This window comes from Aquarana catesbeiana, linkage group LG07 (assembly GCF_042186555.1).
Source record: "Aquarana catesbeiana isolate 2022-GZ linkage group LG07, ASM4218655v1, whole genome shotgun sequence".
Lineage (NCBI taxonomy): Eukaryota > Metazoa > Chordata > Amphibia > Anura > Ranidae > Aquarana > Aquarana catesbeiana.
Genome location: NC_133330.1, coordinates 80,366,379 through 80,393,376, shown reverse-complemented (window position 1 = coordinate 80,393,376; position 26,998 = coordinate 80,366,379). Strand labels below are relative to the sequence as shown.

General features: G+C 41.4%; 1 protein-coding gene across 1 annotated transcript; it reads left to right on the top strand.

The window, feature by feature from the left end:
* Positions 1-590: 590 nt before the first annotated feature.
* On the top strand, positions 591-26,998 carry LOC141103116 (phosphatidate cytidylyltransferase, mitochondrial-like; the record flags this gene model as incomplete). The annotated part of the gene is given in 4 exon segments (XM_073592367.1): positions 591-736; positions 3,618-3,783; positions 9,953-10,015; positions 25,573-26,998. Coding segments are annotated over 4 exon segments (452 nt in total), but the record flags the coding sequence as incomplete, so codon positions are not given.

Genomic DNA, 26,998 nt, shown 5'->3' with positions numbered 1-26,998 from the left:
AGAATCACTCCCTAGGTAACGCATTTAACCCATTGATCGCCCCCTAGTGTTAACTCCTTCCCTGCCAGTGACATTTATACAGTAATCAATGCATATTTATAGCACTGTCAGTCCCGATAAAAATCGCAGATTGCTAGTAAAAAAAAAATGCTATAAATCAATAATCTATTTTGTAGGCGCTATAACTTGTGCGCAAACCAATCAATATACGCTTATTGCCATTTTTGTTCTTAAAAAAAAAAAAAAAAAAAAAGTGTAGAAGAAGAATATATATCGGCCTAAACTGAGGATTTTTTTTTTTTTTTTTTAATTGGGATATTTATTATAGCAAAAGTGAAAAATTGTGTGTGTTTTTTTTTTTTTGTTTTTTTTTTTCTATAGCGCAAAAAATAAAAACCGCAGAGGTGATCAAATACCACCAAAAGAAAGCTCTATTTGTGGGTAAAGTGTTGTATGACTGCACAATTGTCATTCAAAATGTTACAGCGCTGAAAATTGGCCTGGGCAGGAAGGGGGTGGAAATGTCCTGTATTGAAGTTGTTAATCTTCTTTCTTCTTATTACTATACTGTTATATTCCCCCCTGTTTAGGTGACTTCCGCATGATAATTGGTGAAGATAAAAGCAAGGTGATGAATATCGTCAAACCAAACATTGGCCATTTTCAGAAGCTGTACAGTGGCATACTCCAAGAGTGTCCTCAGGCTGTTTATAAACCTACGCTGGGTAAAGTAGAGGTAACCGTCTCTGCGAGGTTTATGATATTTGAAGACATAGTATGAGGGTGGAGGGGCTTGTGCATGTTCTGAGAGTAAAAAAAATTCAGCATGGCCAGAAAAAAAAAATTGCCAGCATTAGTTTCAAGCGGTTTTAAACCAAAGGCAAAGGATAATTTTATTGCAGCTTACTAATTCTTAGGTGTAATGGCTGCATTCCTTTTTTCTTTTTAGACTTTCTTTTCTTTCTGGTGAGCTGGCCAGTAAATCTATTTTTCAAAAGATAAAGCTGTCCTGCAGAGGTAGCAGTTTGAGGGCTGGGACAAACCATTTAATACTGACAGTGGTGCTTACAGTGATCAACATTTATTTATGTAAAACCTTTATCCCAAAAGGCACAAAACTGTTGCTGTAACTGCTTATAAAGTGTAAGCTGGAGTTCAGCTTCAAATTGTTAGTGTATCTAAATTGCTGCTACAGCTAACACTGTATTCCCCCCCAGACTGACAATGCTGCTGTCCAAAGGTGCCTCTGTGCTCCTTCATCCATAGTGGAGGCACTGTATTATAGGAGGTGTGTTCCTAGCCAGATCATCAGGTGAAAAACGGGGGCTAAAAAAAAAAACTAAACCAATGCAGCCACCACATTCAGTGATTGGTAAGCAATATATTACATTTTTGGTTTTGGGTTTAACCGCTTTAAGACCAGCCGCTGTCGTTTGACAGCGGCACAATGGCTCTCCTGCGCGAATCGCTGTAGCTGTACAGTGGCTCGCGTAGGCTCAGTTGCGAGCAGCACGTGCTCACTGCGGGAGCATGCCAACGTGTTTGGGAGGACTCTATGTCCTCTGGCGGCCCGCAATTGACTTGTACACGGGCAGAACGGGGAAATGCCTATGTAAACAAAAGGCATTTCCTCGTTCTGACAGGTGACATGACAGGGATCTACTGTACCCAGTGGTCAGGAACAGTGATCTATGTCATGTCCCAGTAAGCCCTTCCCCCACAGTTAGAAACACTCATAGGGAACACAGTTAACCCCTTGACTGCCCCACAGTGTTAACCCCTTACCTGCCAGTGACATTTACACAGTAATTGGTGCCTATTTATAGCACTGATCGCTGTATAAATGTCACTAGTCCCAAAAAAGTGTCCGATCTGTCTGCCGCAATGTCGCAGATCGCCGCCATTACTAGTAAAAAAAAATAATAATAAAATGACCATAAATTGATTTCCTATTTTGTAGATGCTATAATTTTTGCGCAAACCAATCAATATACGTTTATTGCGATTTTGATGGAAATGTTTTGCAAATTTTTCAAAAATAAAACAAATCACATGTACATAAGTATTCACAGCCTTTGCTCAATACTTTGTTGAAGCACCTTTGGCACCAATTACAGACTCGAGTCTTTTTGAGTATGATGCTACTAGCTTGGCACACCTATTTATGGGCAGTTTCTCCCATTCTTTGCAGGACCTCTCAAGCTCCATCAGGTTGAATGGGGAGCGTCTGTGCACTTCAGATCTCTCCAGAGATGTTTAATCAGGTTCAAGTCTGGGCTCTGGTTGGGCCACTCAAGGACATGCACAGAGCTGTCCCGTAGCCACTCCTTTGTTATCTTGGCTGTGTGCTTAGGGTTGTTGTCCTTTTGGAAGATGAACCTTCATCCCAGTCTGAGGTCCAGAGCGCTCAAGCAGGTTTTCATCAAGGGTGTCTCTGTACATTGCTGCATTCATCTTTCCCTGAATTCTAGCTATTCTCCCAGTTCCTGCCACTGAAAAACATCCCCACAGCATGATGCTGCCACCACCATGCTTCACTGTGGGGAAGGTGATGAGTGGTGCCTGGTTTCCTCTAGACATGATGCTGGCCATTCAGGCCAAAGAGTTCAATCTTTGTTTCATCAGACAAGAGAATTTTGTTTCGCATGGTCAGAGTTCTTCAGGTGCCTTGTTTGCAAACTCCAGGCAGGCTGTCATGTGCCTTTTACTGAGGAGTGGCTTCTGTCTGGCCACTCTACCATACAGGCCTGATTGATTGAGTGCTGCAGAGTTGGTTGTTCTTCTGGAAGGTTCTCCTCTCTCCACAGAGAAACACTGGAGCTCTGTCAGAGTGACCATTGGGCTCTAGGTCGCCTCCCTGACTAAGGCACCCCCAATCGCTCAGTTTGGCCGGGCGGCCCGCTCTTGGAAGAGTCCTGGTGGTTTCAAACTCCTTCCAAACTTCTTCCACTGTGCTCATTGGGACCTTCAATTGTGCAGAAATTTTTCTGTACCCTTCCCCAGATCTGTGTCTCCATACAATCCTGTCTCGGAGGTCTACAGACAATTCCTTGGACTTCATGGCTTGGTTTGTGCTCTGACATGCACTGTTAACTGTGGGAGCTTATATAGACAGGTGTGTTCTTTCCAAATCATGTCCAATCAACTGAATTTACCACAGGTGGACTCCAATCAAGTTTTAGAAACATCTCTCGGATGATTAGTGAAAACAGGATACACCTGAGCTCAATTTTGAGTGTCATGGCAAAGGCTGTGAAAACTTGGGTACATGTGGTGTGTTTTTATTTTTTTAATTTTAATACATTTTCAAAGACTTCAAATAAGCCTCTTTCATGTTGCCGTTATGGGGTATTGTTTGAAGAATTTTAAGGAAAATAATGAATTTTAATCCATTTTGGGAAAAGGCTGTAACATAACAAAATGTGGAAAAAGTGAAGCGCAGTGAATACTTTGCAGATGCACTGTAATTATCACTGGAATGTTGCAGAAGCTGGCTGCAGTATCTGGCCAGATTCTGGTATAGTCAATATCAGAGTAATTGATTGGGAAGTTGGCCAGTGCTAATATGGTGCACAGGTATTGTGTATTTTAATACCTGAATTATTTTTTTATCCTAGGTTGATAAAAGCCCAGAGGGCCAGTTCCTCCAACTAATGAATCTGCCAAAGACTTTACAACAACAAATAACAGCATTTGTGGATCAGCCGGGTAGGAATCGAGATGTAGAAGAGGTATTGTTGCAAGTAGCTCTGGACCCCGACTGTGGCATTGTGGTGCAGCAAGGTAAAACCTTTAAAATTAGAGCAGAATACCATTCTCTGTTAATAGCCATTTCAAATTTGCAGCATTCAGCTATGTAAAAAACTAGATGCACTGTCCCCTATACTCATATCAGATCTTAAAATGGAACTAAAAAGCAAACAGGCAAGCTTTTATTGCAGAAGAGACATACGTTATCTTTTCTGCAATAAAATGACTGCTGTCTTCTTCTGCGCTGTAAACTGAGCTGCGCATGCACAGCTCGGCTTACAGCGGTGGGCCGGTCTTTGAGTGCCAGGATGACAGCCTGCTGATGCATGCGCAGGTGTGACATCTCCTGCTGGCCAATGAAGAGGCCCAAAGACCGTAACCCAGAGGATGATGCCAGCGTCAGAGCCCGAACATTGGACAGGTGAGTATTATGCTTATAGTCCCACTTTAATACTGACTCGCATGAAATTCAGCAGTATTATTATGTAGAGCAATAACTGTCTTGTACATAAGTAATGCTGGCCATAGACAAGGAGCTGAATGGGGGAAAAAAAAAAACGATTTCTCCATCTACACAATTGAGATGGATAGAGGAATCTTCCTCCTGGACATTGAATTTTGACAGAAGTGACTCTCCGCTATCAGAATACACTGATCAGCAGCTGCGGATCAAAAAAGAATTTCCAACAAGCTCATTCGACCAAAGTCGATCGTGAGTGGCCAACACATAGATCAAAATTTGTCCAGTCCCTGCTGAACTAGACACATTTCAGTCCATCTATGGCCTGCTCTAGTTTGAAGTGATCTTAAGCTCTCAGTTTTTTAGGCATTTTTATCAACTGATTTATTCACTTACTGGGTATGCAGTTTCTTTATCTTTTAATCCTTATCTATGTTAGTTTAAGCTGGTGCCATGACTGCTGTCCCAGGTTTCCTGTTTCAGGGAGGCTCCTTTCTCTTGCAGTATCTTGTGGAGCCAACCTTGCATGCAGGGACTAGAGCTGTGTCTCCTTACACTGTGTGCATTAATAGAAACACACAGCCTCATAGCCTAAAATGGCAAAGCACTCCTTTGCTCCTCCCTCCTCCAGACTGATTGGCGATTGCAATGTTCACGCTTTCCTGTGAAGACGGGAAGTTCAGGGAAGCAGTACTAAGAGAGCAGGAGACAGCAGCATTGAAAGTTGTAAACTACAAGTGCTGATGTAAAAATTGTAACCTTATCACGCAGACCGAATGCACATATGCAGCCTCTTGGCGTGTGGGCTTTCACACCGAGTGTCTGCATATATGCGACCCTGTGTAAACCACTTACCCTGCTGAGAGCGCACTCCCAGCACGGTATCCAGTGGTTACTGAAAAGCTCCTGATGCATGCTAGCGAACGGGAGCTTTCTGATCATGTGACAGCCAACAACAGCGGTCACTTGACCCGAATGCACGCCTCCGCCTCCCAGTGTTTAGAACCCTTAAAGGGCCGGCGGGAAGGAGTTAATGGTTTACTGGAGAATGATTATTTACTGTGCTCAATGTGTTAAACTAAACAATGCTGAGGGTTTAATACCATTTTATTGCTGTAACAAAGGATGGCATAAGAGAGTATTCACCAGACTTGTGAAAGATGTTTTGTGCAAAAGATAATTGCATAAATTGCAATAATGTCATCTACTGTAAAGCAAATTCATTCAGGAAATACAGATGTAACAGTGCAATATTGAAATGATCCTTTCAAGTATGGAAATACTCATGCAAATGATGTATTATCAGCCAACCATCCTGAGCTGTAAAGTAGGCATGCAAAAAAAAAGATTGTCCAACCAAAAATGGCTGAAAAGTTCAGCTGTCAGATCGATTTTTCTCATGTCATTCAACTACAAATATCTTTGATACAAAGAAACTTTCCATGACCTCTTGAGACTACAAACCTTCAATTTAGAATCCTTTGTTCTGTAATGGCCACAGCATGGAAGAAATTGGGAATATTTTGCAGCTGGAAACCCTGAAAGATAAAGGAAAGTGGAAAGCAATTGGGCTTGTAAGCAGCTGTGCAAAATTAAAATCTATTATGAAATGATTTGTGTGATGTAGGGTACTAATTCTATCAATCAACTTCAGTACAACCCGCCCTGTTGGGTTTTCCCAACCTCCCACTGTCAGAATACAATAGCGCAGCGGGAGAGGTAAAATGCCTTCTGTGTGCAGCAGCCCCCCTAATATTTACCTGAGCCCCATCTCAATCCAGCGATGACTCTCCCTCTTAATTGACTGAGACACAGCAGAGGCACCATTGGCTCCCACTGCTGTCAATCAAACTCAATTAGCCAATGAGGAGAGAAAGGGGGCGGGGCCAAACCATGGCATGTCTGAATGGACACAGAGCTGCGGCTTGGCTCGGGTGCCCCCATAGCAAGTTGCTTGCTGTGGGGGAACTCGGCAGGAGGGAGGATCCAGGAGCACCGAAGAGGGACCTGAGTAGAGGAGGATCTGGGCTGATCTGTGCAAAACCCCTGCACAGAGCAGGTAAGTATGACATGTTTATTATTTTTAAAGAAAAAAAAAAAAAACAAGGCTTTAGTATTACGTCAAAGGTGTTGTAAACCCTCGTTTTTTTTTTCACCTTAATGTATTCTATGCATTGTATTCTATGGTCTTTCCAGCGACTGGGACGAGCAGCTTCAGCCGGTATCTCGGGTCCTGATTGGATAGATTGATAGCAGCGCAGCCATTGGCTTCCACTGCTGTCAATCAAATCCAATGATGCGGGAGCCGGGGGCAGGGCGAGTCCTGCTGTCTGTGTCAATGGACACAGCATCAGGACACGGGAGCGCGCCCGCATGAGTGCCTCGAGGGAGAGCGGCTCTCCAACAGGGCACTCGAGAAGAGGAGGAGCCAGGAGCGCCTCTGAAGATCCCCAGAAGAGGAGGATCGGGGCCACTGTGCAAAACCAACTGCACAGAGGAGGTAAGTATGACATGTTTTGTTTTTTGTGTGTGTTGTGTTTTTTTTTTTTTTTTTAAGATATTCTTTAAGTGTGCTCCTGCTGCTGATGAGTTCTGAAATTTTATTTGAGTTGCCTCATCCTGGAGCATTAATCTGTCAGAGCTCAGATATAGCAGATTAGAGAAGGCCTCAGGGCTTGACTGATACTTCTGGTCACTTATATGTAACAATGAGCTCCTCCAGAAACTTTCTGCCAGGTGTCCTAACTGGTTTCACTTGTAATCATCCTTGATGACAAGCATCAAAACACGGGCCTTCTGACTGATGAAAACAAACATTTCAGTGGCTGAATAGAGCACCTGCACCACATAGTTAACAATGTTTAGTTATTTAGACAATGTGCCTGTTGCTATCTACATAGAATCTATTCTTCTTCTTGGTATATGGATTTTTTTTTTTTTTCTTACATTTTGTCATTTCATACTAAAGCACAGTACATGCTCCATTTTCATCTGGTAGAGTCAAAATTCAGCAAGTCCTCCTACATTGCAAACTTTCAAAGATGCAAAAATATGTTTGCATGTCCAATCATGTAAGGCTGGGTACACACCATATTTTTTTTTTCATTCAACGCAGTGGGCTGAACGAAACAAAACTGACAGATCGCCATACTCGCACAAGCAATGTTGGTGCAGCGATCTCCCCCGCTGTGCCTTTGTGTTCTGACAGGGGGGCTCCCCCCTACAGAGCACACTGATCAGCGCTCACAGCCATTGTCTGCAAGCGCTGATCTTTGTTGGACTTATGATCGAGCTCCTGGAATGGAACTCCTTCATAAGTAGGGGGTTTCTTAGAAGTGTAAGAATATATCCTTTTATACTTAAAAGGTAACTCAATTTTCGTGGTAAAATAAAAACAGCAAAAAAAAAATTAATAAAGCATATACAATTGCGACAAGTCTTATTGTAATTGAACATTTCTTAAAAATTTCCTTTCAATCTGTAATTTTCTGTAAAATGCAATATGGTTACCTGGAGGAGGTGTTCTGTACACAGAAGGTGTACAAGAACGCCCCCCAGAAACATAATTTCCTGCTTGTGTGATTGAATCGCTGATTTTCCCAGAAGCCTAGATAAGTCAGATTTTTGGCATCTCCTGCAACAAAAATTGCATTTTTGGTGAGATACTGCCAATAGGAACGTCTAAAGGGATGCACACCCTGCAATTTTCCTTATTGGAGCCCTGCAGGTGCAGCAGCTGATTGATAATTATGAAACCACTTATATACATATGTGCTTTCCACATGGACACAACACACAGGGTTTTACATCAGAATAACAAATGATAGGAATCTGCAACAAAGTTTGTTAAAATCCTTGCAATGTACATAGATCACCCAGAGGGGAATGTTGTTTGTTTTTTGTTTTTTTTTGTTTTTTGTTTTTTTTGTTTTTTTCTCTCAACAAAAAATGGAGTTACTCTTTAACCCTTTCCCAGCAACAGTTGGTATAAAAAGTTTCTCATTCTAATGGCCAGTATGGAGGATATGTTAAAGGGGTTGTAAAGTCTCCAGGTTTTTCACCTTAATAGATTTTATCCATTAAAGTGAAAAACCTTCTGTGCCACTGCTGCTGCCCCCAGAGCTAGAGATGTGAAGGCCTGGAAAAAAAACAGAAGCATTCGGGAAAAAAAAAAAAAAACTTTTTTTTTTTTTTTCCTGAAGACTTTTTTGTTTTTTTCCAAAAAATTGAAAAAAAAAATTGTGGAATATTTTATTTTAACATGATGAATAATATATTTTAAGACAGGGTTTTCAAATATTTTCCAAACCATTTCTAAAAAAAATGTAGCAAGTCCTAGGTAACAAACTGAACCCTCCAATGCAAGAACAGTATGCATTTCTTCCTTTAGGAGGTGCTGTGCTGCTATTGTAACAAGAACCGGTCCGGTCAAACCTTACGTTTTTAGAAGTTCCTAATTGTGATGATGGACAAAAAAGAGTAGCTGCAGAAGCAGAGACGGATACTGACAATTTCAGCTCAGAAAATGATTCTGATTAAATGTCCATTGAAACTTAGTCCCACTCTCTTCTTAACACTTCCCCTATCTCCAATTCTTTTTATGAGAATGGGGTTTTTATTTTTATTTAATACTGTGGAGAGGAAATATGAAAAATTGTTACTTTTGGGTTTTGAAAACTTGTTTTGTGGAGGCTTTTTGGCTGTTCCACATAAACCTAGTAAGCAGTTCTGGAGATTGTTGCTCCCTTTGTTGCAAATAAATATTATAAAAAAGTAAATTCTGTTTGTGATAATTGTTTGGCTACACTATATTTTTAATATGCTAGTTGTGATAATTTTATACCAAGTCAAATTGTCCATAGTCATATTTTATGTTTCTAAAGTAACAGAATGACTTTCAGTCTTGAAAAGACAAAAAAGTGCTAATGTAGCATTTTTTTTCAATTTTTCCTAAAAATTTCCGTGTTTCCCCCCCCAAAAAATGGAAAAAACTGTTTTTTCCGAGCTTGAAAATTTCCGGAAATTTTACATCTCTACCCAGAGCCACCTCTTTTTTCTTACCTGAGCCCTGCCATCCACAGACTTCCTTTTTAGAGGGTGGTTACGTTCATTCTCCATGGTCCCATGGTATGTAGGAACATAACCAACCTCTCTTGCTCACTTACGACATGGACTAAGCAAGAGCTATGGAGTATGGGATGTAGTGTGCATAGAGCAGTGCCCATGACTACAACCAATGTGCACTGCTTGTTTCAAACAAACAGACCAGAGCTAGTGTGAACAAACCTTTAGGTATTACAGCCTCTGCATCATTTCTTGCCTTTCCTGTATAGATGCTGGGAAATGCAGAAAGTTCTCTCTCCTACAACTGCAAATACGTGACATGAATGACATTTCAGTAGGGTAGTGATATTCCCTAATTCATTTCAGCAGCAGGTGGGTGGAGCTGGGAACCCAAGTGCAGAGATGTGCAGATCTGAGGATTGCAGAGGTATAAGATGCTTGTGGATGGCATAGTCCCTGAGCAGTTGCTTAAAATTACAACAAATGTTTGGAGTGGACCTAAATAGTCTTTAGGTAAGGAAAGGTCATTTAATTATTTTTCTTCCATATGTCAAATGATTTTCAGATATGGAGCAATTGTAAATAAAGTGTGAATGGAAATGAGTTGCCCTTTAGTTTCGCGCACAGTTTACAATACTTGCCTGTGATGGGTAACATCTGTTTTCTGCTTCTTTACAGCTATTTTTGGCATAGTGAAATCGTTCAGTTTGACTCAGAGCACCAAAGGGATATTTACTGCTGGTAAGAGCTCAGTAACTAATCTGCCTGGCTACTGTGTACCACCACTTGCTGTAAACGGGATCACTGATGATCTTTCCTGTCTTGTTTTTCCATTATACAGTATCTCATAAAACCGCCACCGTTTATACTGCATTTCACCCCCCTTTTTTTTTTTTTTTTTTTTTTTTTTTTTTTTTTTGTTAGTGAAGGAATAGAAACCTCCAGGCTTCCATTGCTTTTTGTGTCCCCACTAGTGATATTTACCCTTTGTTTATTCTGTTGACCATTGTCACCTGGACTTAAAAGTAAGAGAAAGCTTCCAAAATGTTGAAATATTCCAGCCTGCTCTGCTGAAAACTTAGGCCCTGTTCACATATAGGCATTTTAGAATCGCGGCACAAAATACACACTTAGGTGCCATGCATGAATGGCACCCCAAACGCAGCAGCATTTTGCCGTGACAAAACACGCTTGTAAAATCGCACCTGGCTCATGGCCAAAAATGTATCTCTGAGCTTCTTTGGCGTAACAAATGCACATAGGGCAGCCTGTTCAAGTGAATGGGCTTCCCTATGCATGACATGCATTTTCACCTGTGAACCACGCTTTTTAGATTGCTAGCAGGCACTCGCATTTTTACTAAATGATACAGGGCCTATGAGGGGTTTTCCTTTCACTTCCCGTGGTCTGTTTTAATTATCGGTATTTCCCAAATATTCCAAGTAAAAGAGGTGACTAGCCTCAGAGGGAAGTCTGCTATAATTTGCATGCATACTTGCACTTTTACATTTTAGGGGATGCTCTGCAGATTCAGTTGAACTTTAAAGTATATCCCTGAATCACACCAGGATTACTTGTCATGCGACTTGACAGTTCAAAGTCTCATGACAAGTTACACTCCATTTGCGGCAAATTAAGGTTCTAAACGATTTCTGCGCAATTTCAGTGAGACTTGCGTTGACCACTGTTAAATTGAAGTCGCACATGTCGGCAAGCTGCATGTAAGATCGCACTGATAGTTGGCTTTGAAGTAGTGCAACTTCAAAGCTGCACTAGTGAACCAGGGCTAAAAGTAAAGCTTTTTTGTTTTGGTTCTGGATGGAGCAGAGAGGGATTACAACACCTATTAGGTTTGTATTACTGTTTGTGCCGCCCATTAGCAAGATTTGTCTTGTCTACCATTATCATTGAAAGGGAACGTAAACGTAAAAGAAAATCCCAAATTTTGGGTTGTCCCCAGAAAAGTAATAGTGTGCAAACCATATGCAATGTCTGTGTGGTGCGACTTGAGCCTTTCATTTTGCATGGCTCAAATCGCACCGCATTCACACCAATATGATGCAGGACCCTTTTTTTTAATTTATTTTTTGCCACACTGGAATCGAATCACATGGGTGTTCACAATGCATTTTGCTAGCTGTTTTGGGGTGTTGTTAAACCACTGCTGGACCGCCCACCGCACATATACTGCAGTGGGACGGTCCGGCTGCGCGAACTGACGTACCTGTACGTCAGTCCATGCATGAGATACAGTGCACCCATGGACTCGATGCCCGCCAGCCACCCGTGATCGCGGTACAGAGAGGCAGAACGGGGATCTGCCTATGTAAACAAGGTGGATCCCCTTTCTAACAGGGGATAACACCGGGATCTCTGTGTTGTCCCAGTAAGCCCGTCTCCCCCCCCCCCACAGTTAGACAGAACACACCCAGAAAACACAGTTAACCCCTGTATCGCCCCCTAGTGTTAACCCCTTTCCCTGCCAGTATCATTTTATATACATTTTATCAGTGCATTTTTTGTAGCACTGATCAATGTAATAATGTCTGAAAACATTCCAATCGCATAGCCTGGATCCACCACTTAAACTGTCAAACAGTATATGTTCATATAAATAAATTGTTTCTCAACCAATCACCACATAGGCATTGCATATATGGTGCAGTCCACGTGACCAAGCCACGCATAAACAAAAGGAAGAAAGCCTACCAAGAAGGTCACTTCAGTGGCACACCACGGTTGAATAAAAATATTTTATTGTAGAAAAACGCACCATCAAAATCACAAAGCAAAATTCGGTGAATAACCTTCCAAAACGATATTAAAATGACAACGTTGTCATGATATGGAAGTCGTAGCTGCGCACGCACCCATTCATTCAATCAATCACACTTCCAATTGGTCTAATGTCTAAGAAATGAAATAATTGGGCTTGTTGGACCTTGAAAAAGTGACATATCAGTCCAATGTTCCTTAGAACCAAGAGGGGGTGAGTGTGTATGAAGTACACCTGTATATTGTCGGGTGCTGGCTTGCAGATTGAGAATTGGTGAGAGGGATCAGTCACAATACATCCATTAATTCCAAACTATAATGGGCAGGATGCTCACTGAGGCATGATGGTTAACTGGCTGATACAGACTAGATATGTCAAAGATCATTCTGGGGGGAGTCGCCCTCTTTGGGCTAGATTACTGGAGGAAAGTTCATCTGTTAAGAGGGAGGAGTGTGGGAAGGGAGAATTGAAAGCAGGGGGGAGAAAGCCGCTCCACCTGTGCAGCACTGTCCACTTCTGCTGGTATCCCACAAGAGTAATGAAAAGATCTCACCACCTCCGCTGTCTCCACTGTGCATCCACCTCACTCCTGGCTCCACTTAGTAAGCCTCCAGATGCACTGTATATCGCTGTAATTGCGGTGTCACTGACTCCACATTTGCGTCCAGAGGTCACTTCACCTCCGCCTCTCAAACCGCACTTGCCGCAGGCTGCGATCCCATGAATGTCATGTATGCGATGATGTCACATTAACGCATTTCGTTAGCCAACTTCTTCAGAGCAAGGAGGGGTCAGTTGTGAGTGACTTAAATATCCATGGTAAAGATGCAGTATCCTTTCCTAACCACTGGGGGTCTGAGTCAGTCATTCTCCTATTTGGATCATTCACCACACTGATAATAGTCAATTAAAAACACCATTGGGTGTACTTGGCTGCTGCCATGGAATTATTGTGACTGATCACTCTCTATAGGATTGCTCTAACGAATTCTCAATCTGCAAGCCAGCACCCACCAATATACAGGTGTACTTCATACACAATCCCCCCCTCTTGGTTCTAAGGAACATTGGACTGATATGTCACCTTTTCAAGGTCCAACAAGCCCAATTATTTAATTACTTAGCCATTAGACCCATTGGAAGTGTAATTGATTGGATGGGTGCGTGCGCAGCTGCGATTTCCATATCATGACAACGTTGTCTTTTTAATATTGTTTTGGAAGGTTATTCACTGAATATTGTTTTGTGATTTTGATGGTGTGTTTTTTACAATAAAATATTTTTATTGAACCGTGGTGTGCCACTGAAGTGACCTTCTTGGTAGGCTTTCTTCCTTTTAATGTAATAATGTCACTGGTCCCCAAAAAGTGTCACCTTGGGGTCAGATTTGTCCGCCACAATGTTGCAGTCTAGCTAAAAATCGCAGATAGCCATCATTGCCAGTAAAAACCGTAAAAAAAAACGAAAAAAAACAAAAGTCCATAAATCTATCCCATAGATTGTAGACGTCATAACTTTTACGCAAACCAATCAATATACGCTTATTACGATATTTGTGGTAAAAAAAAAAATTTTTAAATGTAGAATACATATTGGCCTAAACATTTTATATATTTTACACACATACATACAGTGGGGACGGAAAGTATTCAGACCCCCTTACATTTTTCACTCTTTGTTATATTGCAGCCATTTGCTAAAAGGGTGCTTCTACTAAATACTGAGCAAAGGGTCTGAATACTTAGGACCATGTGATATTTCAGTTTTTTTCTTTTTTAATATACCTGCAAAAATGTCAACAATTCAGTGTTTTTCTGTCAATATGGGGTGCTGGGTGTACATTAATGAGGAAAAAAAATGAACTTAAATGATTTTAGCAAATGACTGAAATATAACAAAGAGTGAAAAATTCAAGAGGGTCTGAATACTTTCCGTCCCCACTGTGTGTGTGTGTATGTATGTATGTATGTATATATAATATAATATAATTAATATAAATATATATATATATATATATATATATTATAGTTTTATAGTTTTATATAGCAGAAAATAATTTTTTATTTTTTTTTCAAAATTGTCAGCCTTTTTTTTTGTTTATAGCACAAAAAATAAAAACATCACCAAAGAAAGCTCTATCTCTGGGGAAAAGAGGACATCAATTTTGTTTAGGTACAACGTTGCACGACCGTACAATTGTCAGTTGAAGCGATGCAGTGCCGTATCTCAAAAATGGCCTGGTCATTAGGGGGTAAATCCTTCCGGGGCTGAAGTGGTTAAATTAACATTGACACACGCAGCAGATTGCATGAACACTGTGCAAATTCAATGCAGTGCAGGAAACGCACAGAATTCACTGCATTTCCTGCATCGCGTATATGTAAGCCGAGGCTCAGTGCTTAGTATAAAATGAAGTCACTGTGAAATTCAACTCTCCAGCATCTACCAACAACTGAAATTTCACTTTTAGGTAGACTTGCCCTTTAGAGGCTCCTGTGCCAAAAGAAATAATAAATGTACATTTTATTTCCTGCAGAAATGTGTGCATTTATTTTTTTATAAAAGTGAACCTAGCTTTTTAGCAACCCTTTGGAGATCAGATTTCCATACACAGCCTTCCGTCCCTTAGGCACATTGATAATCCCATGGCTCATGACCTCACCTGAAGCAATGATTTGACATATGTTATATATCTTCTTTTGTGACAAAGATTTATGGTAATATTCAGTGTTAGTATCACCTCTAAAAATGCTAAGTTATGTTTTTCTGAGTTTTTTTTTTTTTTCCTGTAATATTGTAGCACTGCTGCTGATCCTTTTGAGAATCGTTCCGCCCAGTGATCATGTTTCAGTATTGTCCTCTGTGACCATTTTACTATTCTTCCTGCTTAGTCCAAACGGAACACAATGTATTTGATTTCACTAGCATCATCTGTTCTTTATTTAACAGAAAAGCTGCAGTTCATTTTATTTTCACCAAACATTTATTTAATCTCCTTTTGTTTGGACATTTATAGAAAGTATTTGCATTCTATTTCAGATTGCGAAATTGTCCCTTTATTTCATTAAAGTGACACTGAACTCTGGTTAAAAAATATTATTTTAAAGGATACGGTGGTTGTGGGGTGTGTGTGTTTTTTTTTTTTGTTTTTTTTTTGTTTTGTTTTGTTTTGTTTTGTTTTGTTTTTTTTATAGTCTCCCCATTTTCAAGGGCTCAAATGTAATTAGACAAATGAATATAATCATAACAAATCCTTTACTGGCAATGACTGCCTGAAGTCTGGAACCCATGGACATTACCAAAGACTAGGTTTCCTCCTTATTTGATGCTTTGCCAGGCTCTAAGTGCAGCTGTCTTCAGTTGTTCTTTGTATGTGGGTCTTTCTGCCTGTAGTTTTGCCTTCAAGTGAAATGCATGCTCAATTGGGATGAGATCAGGTGATTGACTCGGGCATTGCAGAATATTCTACTTCTACTTCTTTTCCTTCAAAAGCTCCTGGTATGCTTTTGCAGTGTATTTGGATCATTCTCCATCTGTAAAGCTCCGTCCAATTAGCTGTGCTGCATTTGGCTGAATCTGGGATGACAGTATATCTCTAAACACTGCAGAAATTCATCTGGCTGCTTCTGTCTTCTGTCACATCACCAATGACCCAGTGCAACTGGAAGCCATGCATCTTGGTTTCATCTGTCCAAAGACTGCTTTTCCAGAACTGGTCTGGCTTTTTTAGATTTTTTTTTTTTTTTTGGCGAAGTCTAATCTGGCTTTTCTATTCTTCAGGCTTATGAATGATTTGCACTTGTGGTGAACCCTCTGTATTTGCTTTTGTGAAGTCTTCTCTTGATTATAGACTTTGACAATGATACGCCTACCTCCTGGAGAGTGTTCTTTACTTGTCTGGATGTTGTGAATGGGTTTTTCTTTACCATAGAGAGGATCCTGCGATCATCCGCCACTGTTGTCTTACGTTGATGTCAAGGCCTTTTTATGTTGCTGAGCTCACCAGTGCATTCTTCTTTCCTCAGAATGTACCAAACTGTTGATTTGGCCACTCCTAATGTTGCTGATATCTCTCTGGATTTGTTTTGTTTTTGAAGCCTTACAATGGCCTGTTTCACTTGCATGGACAACGCCTTTTGAATGCATGATGTACAGTCCCTTGCAAAAGTATTCACCCCCTTGGCTTTTTACCTATTTTGTTACATTACAGCCTTTAGTTCAATGTTTTTTTTAATCTGAATTCTATGTGATGGATCAGAACACAATAGTCTAATGCTGGCCGAAAATCGGTCATTTAGACCGTTCATTTTTTCGGCCAGTTAATGGTCACAAAATCGATAATCGTTGGGATGTTTTTGAGCCGAAAAAACTAAGGACTATAATTGGTGAAATGATGTCCACCTGTGTTCAATCTAAGGGTCACATGATCTGTCATTACATATACACACCTTTTTGAAAGGCCCCAGAGGCTGCAACACCTAAGCAAGGGGCACCACTAACCAAATACTGCCATGAAGACCAAGGAACTCTCCAAACAAGTAAGAGACAATGTTGTTGAGAGGTACACGTCAGGGTTGGGTTATAAAAAAAAAAAAAAATCCAAATATTTTGATGATCCCTAGGAGCACCATCAAACCTATCATAACCAAATGGAAAGAATATGGCACAACAGCAAATCTGCCAAGAGACGGCCGCACACCAAAACTCATGGACTGGGTAAGGAGGGCATTAATCAGAGGCAGCACAGAGACCTAAGGTAACCCTGGAGGAGCTGCAGCGTTCCACAGCAGAGACTGGAATATCTGTACATAGGACAACAATAAGTATGCGCCATAGAGTTGGGCTTTATGGCAGAGTGGCCAGAAGAAAGCCATTACTTTCAGCAAAAAACAAAATGGCACTTTTGAGTTTGCGAAAAGGCATGTGGGAGACTCCCAAAATGTATGGAGGAAGGTGCTCTGGTCTGATGAGACTAAAATTGAACTTTTTGGCCATCAAAGAAAACGCTATGTCTGGCGCAAACCCAACACATCACATCACCCAAAGAACACCATCCCCACAGTGAAACATGGTGGTGGCAACATCATGCTGTGGGAATGTTTTTCAGCAGTCAGGACTGGGAAACTGGTCAGAGTTGAGGGAAAGATGGATGGTGCTAAATACAGGGAAATTCTTGAGCAAAACCTGTACCACTCTGTGTGTGATTTGAGGCTAGGACGGAGGTTCACCTTCCAGCAGGACAATGACCCCAAACACACTGCTAAAGCAACACTTGAGTGGTTTAAGGATAACCATGTAAATGTGTTGGAATGGCCTAGTCAAAGCCCAGACCTCAATCCAATACAAAATCTGTAGTCAGATTTAAAGATTGCTGTTCACAAGCGCAAGTCATCCAACTTGAAGGAGCTGGAGCAGTTTTGCAAGGAGGAATGAGCAAAAATCCCAGTGGTAAGATGTGGCAAGCTCATAGAGACTTATCCAAAGCGACTTGGAGCTGTGATAGGCGCAAAAGGTGGCTTTACAAAGTATTGACTTTAGGGGGGTGAATGGTTATGCACATTTACTTTTTCTGTTATTTTGTCCTATTTGTTGTTTGCTTCACAATAAAGAAAAAAAAAAAAAATCTTTAAAGTTGTGGGCATGTTTTGTAAATTAAATGATGCAAATCCTCAAACAATCCATGTTAATTACAGGTTGTGAGGCAACAAAACAGAAAAAATGCCAAGGGGGTGAATACATTTGCAAGGCACTGTAGGTTCACAGCAATATATTCCAAATGCAAATACCACACTTGATCAACTCCAGACCTTTCACCTGCTTATTTGATTAAGAAATAACGAAGGAGTAGCCCACACCTGGCCATGAAACAGCTTTGGATTTAATTGTCCAATTACCAGTACTTTTGGACTCTTGAAAAACGGGGGATGGCTATTCTTAAGAGCTGTATTTCCTAAACCCTTCCTCCAATTTGGTTGTACATACCCTCAAATTAAACCTGAGAGTGTACACTTTCAGCCCATATGCATTATATTACTATAGCTTGAATATGTTTTGGTAAATAGCCGAAAAAAAGCTAAAATTGTGCCTGTGTCCAAATATATATGGACCTAACTGTATATGTAGAGGTAAAATAAGTAAGCAAATACATCTTTCTTACACAGGTTAGTTAGCATAGTTGGTAGGAAGGGGAGGGAATATATTTTGAGACTATTTAGGTTTTGTCTGAAATTCTACTTTAAGCTACCCATATACTGATTGAATTCTGGCTGGTTCCTGATAAACTGGCCAAAATTTGCTTTGTGAGTGGCTCTGTCTGCAACCCTCCCACCTGTCATCCTGCAACTGAAATACTGAAGGAGTTGGAGCAGAAGATTGTAGGCTGAACAGTAGCAGCATTCAATCCGATGCAGCCGCTGTTTGGGTATTCTGATGGCTATTTGCACTGTATAGCTTTTTAAAAAGAGATGTATTCAGCCTATGCATTCTCTGTTTTTATGGCCAGCCTAAAGACCTTGCCGCTTTTCCCATGCAATGGCCCTGTATCAACAGGCTTTGGGCTTATGTTGATGGCATCAGGATCAAGATCATTCAAAATTCATTTTCATTTGACTTGTAGTTCACTTCCTTCTCACCTGCATTTGACCTGCTTAAGGTGTGATTTGCATTCCCATAGACTTGTAAAGGAATGCAAAACCCATGTAATAGGATCAGAAGTCCTAAAGCCCACACCTTGACCACCTTATTTATACTTTTCCAGTACCTGGTGCTTCTGCGAGAGCATGCAAATTCCTACTATGATGCTTTGCTCATGCCTAGCAGCCACTTGCACAACTTTCATATGATGGAATGGGTGATTACTGTTTACTTTAAGACTTGACACCAGTTGATGCAGGTTAAGAAAGGAGATTATCTAAAAGCAGAAGAGTGGGCTTTACACTGACTCTGTCACTTTGGTGTATGTATAACCAAAACATTTTTATTTGGATAGAATAGTGAAGGGGTTAAAAACGTTTTTTTTACAAAGATTTCCCTTCACTCTCTGTTATGGAGATGCAACAGGAAGTGAGCGATAATCTAAGCATCAAGTGATGGGAAGGCCCTTCTTGGATGGTTGGTACTGGAACTGGTGTCCCTTTTGGAATTTTTACTCTGATCTCTTCTTCTTCTGGTGCAATAGGGTGAATTTAACCAGTGCGCACACAGACAGCAGTAAAAACTTTGAATACGTTTTTAATTCTCCCCTATACTTTTCAAAATTAAAGTCAGCCACAGACTAAGCAATTTTCTTTCCCGCAACCATGGGGGGTGGCAGGAAAGAAAATCGCGTCATTCCCCCATCAACACAGTTACTGTTGATGGGGGAATCCTTCCCACAGAGCCCCATCAGGAGCACACAATTGCTGCTAGTGGCTGTAATGGCAGCTAGCAATAAGCGTGTGTAAAATCCAACAAGCTGGTTGTACCCAAGTTGATCGATTGAGCCATTTTGTGTGCTTTTCTCCTAGTGTCACTAATGCCCTGTACACACGAGAGGACTTTTCGACCAGACTGGTCCGACGGACCGAATCCGGCGGACAATCCGACCGCGTGTGGGCTTCATCGGACCTTCAGCAGACTGTTTCTGCCGAAAATCTGACAGACTTTAGATTTGGAACATGTTTCAAATTTTTACGTCGGAACTCCGCCGGACCCAGTTCCTATCGAAAAATCCGCTCGTCTGTATGCTAGTCCGACAGACGAAAAACCGACGCTAGGGCAACTATTGGCTACTGGCTATGAGCTTCCTTATTTTAGTCCGGTTGTACGTCATCGCGTACGAATCCGTCGGACTTTGATGTGATCGTGTGTAGGCAAGTCCGTTCGTTCGAAAGTCTGTCAGAAGTCCATCAAAAGTCCGTCAGAAAACACTGTCGGACCTTTGTTGCCGAAAAGCTCGCCCGTGTGTACAGGGCATTAGTGTTTAAAGTGGTTTCTTTAATAGCCGCACAGTGACCGGCGGAGTGACGTCATCGCGACTCGGACAATCACAGTGCCGGAGCCGGCAAACCCGGAAATAACTCCGACATGTCACCGGTCACAGCGGTGTGCGGGGACCACTGCAACCGCTTCAATCTTGTGGTATTTCATAATGAGCTAGTATGCGATGCATACTAGCTCATTATGCCTTTATCTTGCAGGGTTTTTGTTTGTTTTTGTTTTTTTTTCTTTTTTTCTGAGTTTACAACCGCTTTAATAACCATGCTGTGAGTCAGGTCATCTAATGTAGAAAACATTAGTAATTTCTACGAAATGCACACAATGTGCCTAGTGTGTGTGTGTGTGTGTGTGTGTGTGTGTGTGTGTGTGTGTGTGTGTGTGTGTAGTTATGTCTTATATAATCTACTCTTTAATGTCTATTAAATGGTCTTTTGCCAGTGATAACCAAGTGTAATTTTTAATTTAGGTCATGTAATTAGATATTTCTTTAGCAGTGTTCCATATTACAGAAAATTATGGTACAAACATACTCTATATTGAGTTGTTATATTGGAGGTCAGCTTTACAGACCAGGCACAGTGCTTAACCCCTTCCCACCTGCCATCTGTATATAAACGTATACCCAGTGCCAAGAGACAAAGAGAACGTTTATATAAGGTTAAGGCTGGGCATAGATGGGTAGTTTTTTGTTGTTGGTTTTTTCTTTTTTTTTTTTTCTTTTTTGATCGGGCTGATCGAATAGAATGAACGGATTCTCCCATCCACACAGGTGAGGAATCCTCCCCGAAGTGCTATTGCATGCTGACTGTGGGGACTCCTATGTCAGAATACACTGATCAGTGCTGCAGTCACTGATCTAATGAAAATTTTCCAACATTCCCGTTTCACAAAAGTTAAAGGGGTTGTAAACCCTCATGGTTTCTCACCTTAATACGTTCTATGCATTAAGGTGAAAAACCTTTTGTGCTGCAGAACCCCCAGACCACACACACACACACACACACACACACACACTTTTTCTTACCTGAACCCAATTCTTCCAGACAAGCATAGCAGCTTCAGCCACTGTCTTGGGGCCTCATTGAATAGATTGATAGCAGCAGGAGCAACTGGCTCCCACTGCTGTCAAACCAATCCAGTGACACGGGAGCTGGGTAGCGGGGCTGAGCCCTGCTGTTTGTGTCAATGGTTGGCAGAAGCAGGACTCAGGAGGGCGCCCGCACGAGTACTCCCATGGAATGCGGCTGTCCGAGGGGGCACTCGAGAAGAACAGGAGCACCGCAGGGGAACCCCAGAAAATGAGGATCGGGGCCACTCTGTATGCAAAACCCTTGCACGGCAGAGGTAAGTATATGACATGTTTGTTATTAAAAAAAAAAATGAAGCTTTACGATCCCTTTAACCAGTTCCCGACCAGCGCACGCCGATGTACGTCGGTAAAATGGCACAGCTGGGCAAATGGGCGTACCCGTACGTCCCTTTAAATTTGCCGCCGTGCCGTTGCATGCGCGCGCTGGCCGGGAGCTCCATGAGTCAGGTCGCGGGTCCCGCGGACTCGATCGCTGCGGGGATACCCACAATCGCCTCATGGAAACAAGCATCTCCCCGCGTAGTGACAGTGTCACTGATCTCTGCTCCCTGTGATCGGGTGCAGAGATCAGTGATGTGTCACACGTACCCACCCCCCCACCCCCCACAGTTAGAATCAATCCCCAGGACATACTTAACCCCTACACTGCCCCCTAGTGGTTAACCCCTTAACTGCCAGTGTCATTTACACAGGAATCAGTGCATTTGTATAGCACGGATTGCTGTATAAATGACAATGGTCCCAAAAAATGTGTCAAAAATGTCCGATGTCGCAGTCATGATAAAAATCGCTGATCGCTGCCATTACTAGTAAAAAAAAAAAAAAAATTATAAATAAAAATGCCTTAAAACTATCCCCTATTTTGTAAACGCTATAACTTTTGCGCAAACCAATCAAACGCTTTATTGCGTTTTTTTTGTTTTGTTTTTTGTTTTTTTGGTTTTTTTTTTACCAAAAATATGTAGAAGAATACGTATCGGCCTAAACTGAGGAAAAAAAATTTTTATATATATTTTTTGGGGGATATTTATTATAGCAAAATGTAAAAAATGCGGGTTTTTTTTTCAAAATTGTCGCTTTTTTTTTTTTTTTTTTTTGTTTATAGCACAAAAAAAAAAAACGCAGGGGTGATCAAATACCACCAAAGAAAGCTCTATTTGTGGGAAAAAAAAGGACGTCAATTTTGTTTGGAAACGTCGCACGACCGCGCAATTGTCAGTTAAAGCGGCGCAGTGACGAATCGCAAAGAGTGCTCTGGTCTTTGACCAGCAAAATGGTCTGGGGCTTAAGTGGTTAATTGCAAGAATGGCCATAGATGGATTTGAAATTCAGCCTGTTTGATCTACAGTATCTATGGCCAGCTTAACTTTTCCCTCGGCAGCACCCTCTGGAGATCCTTCTGGTCCCTAGGCAGGAAGGCAGGAGCTACAGACTGCTGCAGTGAAGCTGTAGGATTTGATCAGTAACCATACTATTACAATTCTGGCCTTAATTAACCATTTCACTGCACTACTGCTGCAACAGTGTGGTGTGAGGATGAAAACAAACCTTTGGCCGATGTAGCTGCCATATATTTGTTTTCTTCTGTGCTGCATCTTCTTCAGTAGAAGTGGTCAGGTAACTATATACATACTAAAACAGAAAACTCCAAACCCTCTCGCACTCAGACAAGGGTGCTTCAGGTGATATATCGTCAAGTAATGTTTTACTTGATGTAGCCTTCCTCAGATTGGGTAATCTTCAATACACTGGAAAAAAACACACCCAGGAGGGTGCAACCTCCTAGCGCATTACCACCATAACCAATTATTGAATCTCTTAAACCTTTACATACTTGCGGACATGATTAAAAACTGGCATATCGAACAACAATTTGCCTGAAATCCATGCAGGTTCCCCTGTACAGCGAAAATAAAAACTGGTAGCGGGAATGGAGTGAATTTTAAAGTGCTGATATCCTAACATATTTCAGGTACTGGGAGCTGGAGGTAGAAGGAATTTATGCAGGTTTACGGTAGAAACAACAAGTGTGGTAAATTGGCACGGGAAGCTGGATCCTGGTCCTGGAGTCCTGCTTTTACTGTTTGTATAGCATAGCGGTGGGTTGAGAACCACTGGATTGACTGAAGTGCTCACTTATGTGAGATGCCATTATTTCTTTTATTTTGGTTTATAGTGAACTTGAGCGTATTGTGTTTTGGGAGCATGGTATCTTAACTTTTGCTTTCCTCTCTCTGTAGTCATTATTTGTGATGCTGAAAAGTCCATCTTTTAAGATTTTCTAATCCCATATTCACTGTTTTGATTGGTTTAAAGCCCAACTTGGTCTCAGAAATAGACATGCCTACAGATGGACATTATTCCAGAAACCTCCATTTCCATACTATTGCCTCTCCGTTCATTGTACAGTCCAATAGGCTCCAGAATAAGACCTAGTGCACTCAGTAATCAGCACTCAATAACAGACCTAGTCTGACATTCAAGTCTGAGGACATTTGTGCTGAGGATGTGGCTGTGCTGGCATAGAGCACTGGAGGGTATAAAATATTTTTTTAAGGCATCTCTAACCAAAAAGTGGTCACAGATCGTAACATACAGGGGAACAGGGCTATAGTGATAAAAATGTAAGACATTCTTTTGGGATGTAGGACTCTTGTTTACGGAACATCTTGCCCCAGTGAATGCAATTTCAGCTTTTTAGTGCGCACAGAAGGCACTGGGGCAGGATCCAGCCCTGCTATCTGGAGTCTGTCAGAGTCTATGGAAGGCTGATATATGATGAAGATGGACAAGGCTGAACACTGTACCAAGTAGTACTTGTGTTTTGGGCCCTATGCATTCAGAGACAAATGCGCAGAATGCAGGTATTTTGCTTTCCAGACATTTTGTCTCGGAATACATAGGGTCTTAACACAAGTGCCACTCAGCACAGCATTCAGCCTCAGCATATTTCAGCTTGCCATAGACTTTGATGGTGCAGCTGTTCCTCCGGGGTGCACTAAAACACCAGGATTGCATGCACAGAGGCTAGACGTCCCGTGTGCAAGGAGCCTTAAGGGTAGGTGTGCAGACAAAAAAAACTTTCTCGCTCTGCCTGCTGGCCTAAACTAACACACCCCCAGCTGCATTTCTAGCTGAGTAGGACTGTCAGATCATGAAAGGATTAAACTTCTATGAGTGTACTGGGTGCCCAAAATAATATAAATGTTGTGCATGAGGATTATAAATGCGTTTAGTGCTCAGACTTAACCCTACGCAGCTGGTTGTGACACTCTGTCTATGGCTAGCATTAATTTCCTAATGTGGATTGAGAGAGTTGAGTTCCATTTTAGGATTTAATAGAGGGTTATTACATTCTCAAACACCATGTCTTGCATGGGAAGCAGGCTGTGTGTCCTTACAGCTTCACAGCCAGTATTCTGACAAAACGTTGAACCCAGCAGAATATCGAACCACGGTACTTCTGTTATGCGGAATCAGCTGTTTTAGAAAATGACATGCACTGCGCATGCGCACCGCGTCATCTGCACATGCGCCGTGCGTCATGGCTGATGTTGGGACACTGCATTTCAAATTCGTCGGCCGACAGCCATTTTGCTACACCCCGCACTCGGCCGTACTAAGCTTGCAGTCAGAAGGCGGCAGCGGACATATACACCCACCCAGGTCTTGCATTTCAGATGTATTTTTAACAGTAAACTCCACTTATATAGTGCAAAACAGTATTTACAAGTCTGACACTGTTTTGATGTTGTAGTTTAAAAGCAGCGGTGTTCTGTCAAATTAGCAAACCTGTCAGATCTGCAGGATTGCCGCTGCTTTTAAAATCCAACAGTAAAACAGTGTCACAGACTTGTAAATACTGTTTTGCACTATATAAGCGGAGTTTACTGTTAAAAATACATCTGAAATGCAAGACCTCGTGGGTGTAAAAATATTTCCGCTGCCGCCTTCTGACTGCAGGCTTAGTACGGCCGAGTGCGGAGTGTAGCAAGATGGCCGTCGGTCAATGAATTTGACATGCAGTGTCCTGATGTCGGCAATGAAGCACTGCGCATGCGCAGATGTTGCGGTGCGCATGCACAGTGTGTGTGGTTTTCTAAAACAGCTGATTCCACATCACAGGAAGTGACGTGGTTCGATATTCTGCCAGGTTTGACATTTTCACTGCCCATGCCTGAGACTCGCTCCACTTTGTGAATGGTCCTGCACCCTCCTGGGACCTGTGATGTGTCCCAGAAGGCTGCTGGCAAAAAGAGGGGGGGGGGCTAGGTGATCCATGCAGAAATGGGAGCAGGTACCTATCAAAACTAGGTACCAGGACACACCCTCAAACAATAAGTTTGACCGACGTTCCACTTTAAGATTATAGTAAAAATTAATATTCTATTACTATTATAACGAAGAATTTGTTTTATGGTGCAATTTCACTTGTATTGTTTTCCTTTTTTTCAGGAGTCAAAAAAACCATTTCGTACAGTGCAAAGAAACTCTACAAAATGATGAAGAGTCTGCGACGACAATCCTCATGATCATTTTTACTAGTTTTTGTCTATTTATGTCCGATTTTTCATTTATTAATGTATACTGAAAGGCAAAAATTTTTTTCTTTTTTTTTTTAGATTTGGATAGAGTGTAGATGGATTAGAACCCCTGTCAGGTTTTAATTGCGATCTGTGTACCCGTTAGGGAGATTTACCCTCTCTATTTGTCCTGTTTAAAATTATCATTGAAAGTAAAAGTAAATCCCAAATTTCAGGTGGTCCCCAGAAATGAATAGAAGGGAATTCTACCAAGGAATTTCTTTAAAGTGATACTAAAGCTAAAATTGTTTTTTTACCTTTTAATGCAGTCCTTGCATTAAGGTAAAAAACATTTTCTGTTTCTCTGCCTCCTCCTTCCCTATGTGAAAGGATTAGAGAGGGGAGAAGAGACCCAGTGCTGTGCATGGCTGCATCTCTTCTCCCCTCTCGTCCTCTTCACACCATTGCTGCTGTCAATCAAATTCAGTGAGGAGGAAGTTAGGGGCGGAGCTAAGTCCCACTGTGTAAGTCTATGGAGCGTGGCTCCATACACACAGCTCGGGAGCGTGCAGACACTGTATGCTTCCATAGCAAGCCGCTTACTATGTTGACACACAAACTAAAGGAGGAGCCAGGAACGCCTCTGGGGGACCCGAGAAAAGGAGGTTTGGGGCCGCTCTGTGCAATACCACTGCACAGAGCAGGTGAATATAACATGTTTGTCATTTTAATTAAAAAAAAAAAAAAAATATTTCAGTAACACTTTAATTTGTAGGGATTTACACTCACTTCCTGTTTTGGCTATGGGACAGGAAGTGAAGGGAAATCTCCCCAATGGGACAGAGATGGTAAAAAAATGTATCCAAAAATGTAAAAAATTGTCTTGCCTGTAGTTCTACTTCAGGCAAATAAAATGTAAACATGATGAAGTTGAATACTACTTCCAATGCTCAAGTAAACCAATTTACAGATTTTTTTTTTTTTTTTTTGTGTGTGTGTTTTGTATAATGGTAAATATATATGTAAATAATGTATAATAAATGTATTATGATATTTACATTACTTGCATGTAAATGCACATCTGTATACCAGATTGTAGCACAACGTTCCATATTTCCTTTATGATCCCCCCAGTATTTTGATGAGCTCTTCCTGTTAACAAAATGTCATCCACTTTTGGTCAGATGGATGCCTTAAGAGCTCATAGTTTTATCTGAGATTGGCAGAGTTTGCTTTGGCAGTGAACCAGGCTTAACGTAACCTGGCACTTCATCCTGCATATGTCTTTTTTACTGTATTTATCCATATTTGTGTCTGTCATTATTGGTATGTTATAATGAATAATGTGCTTTCTAAAA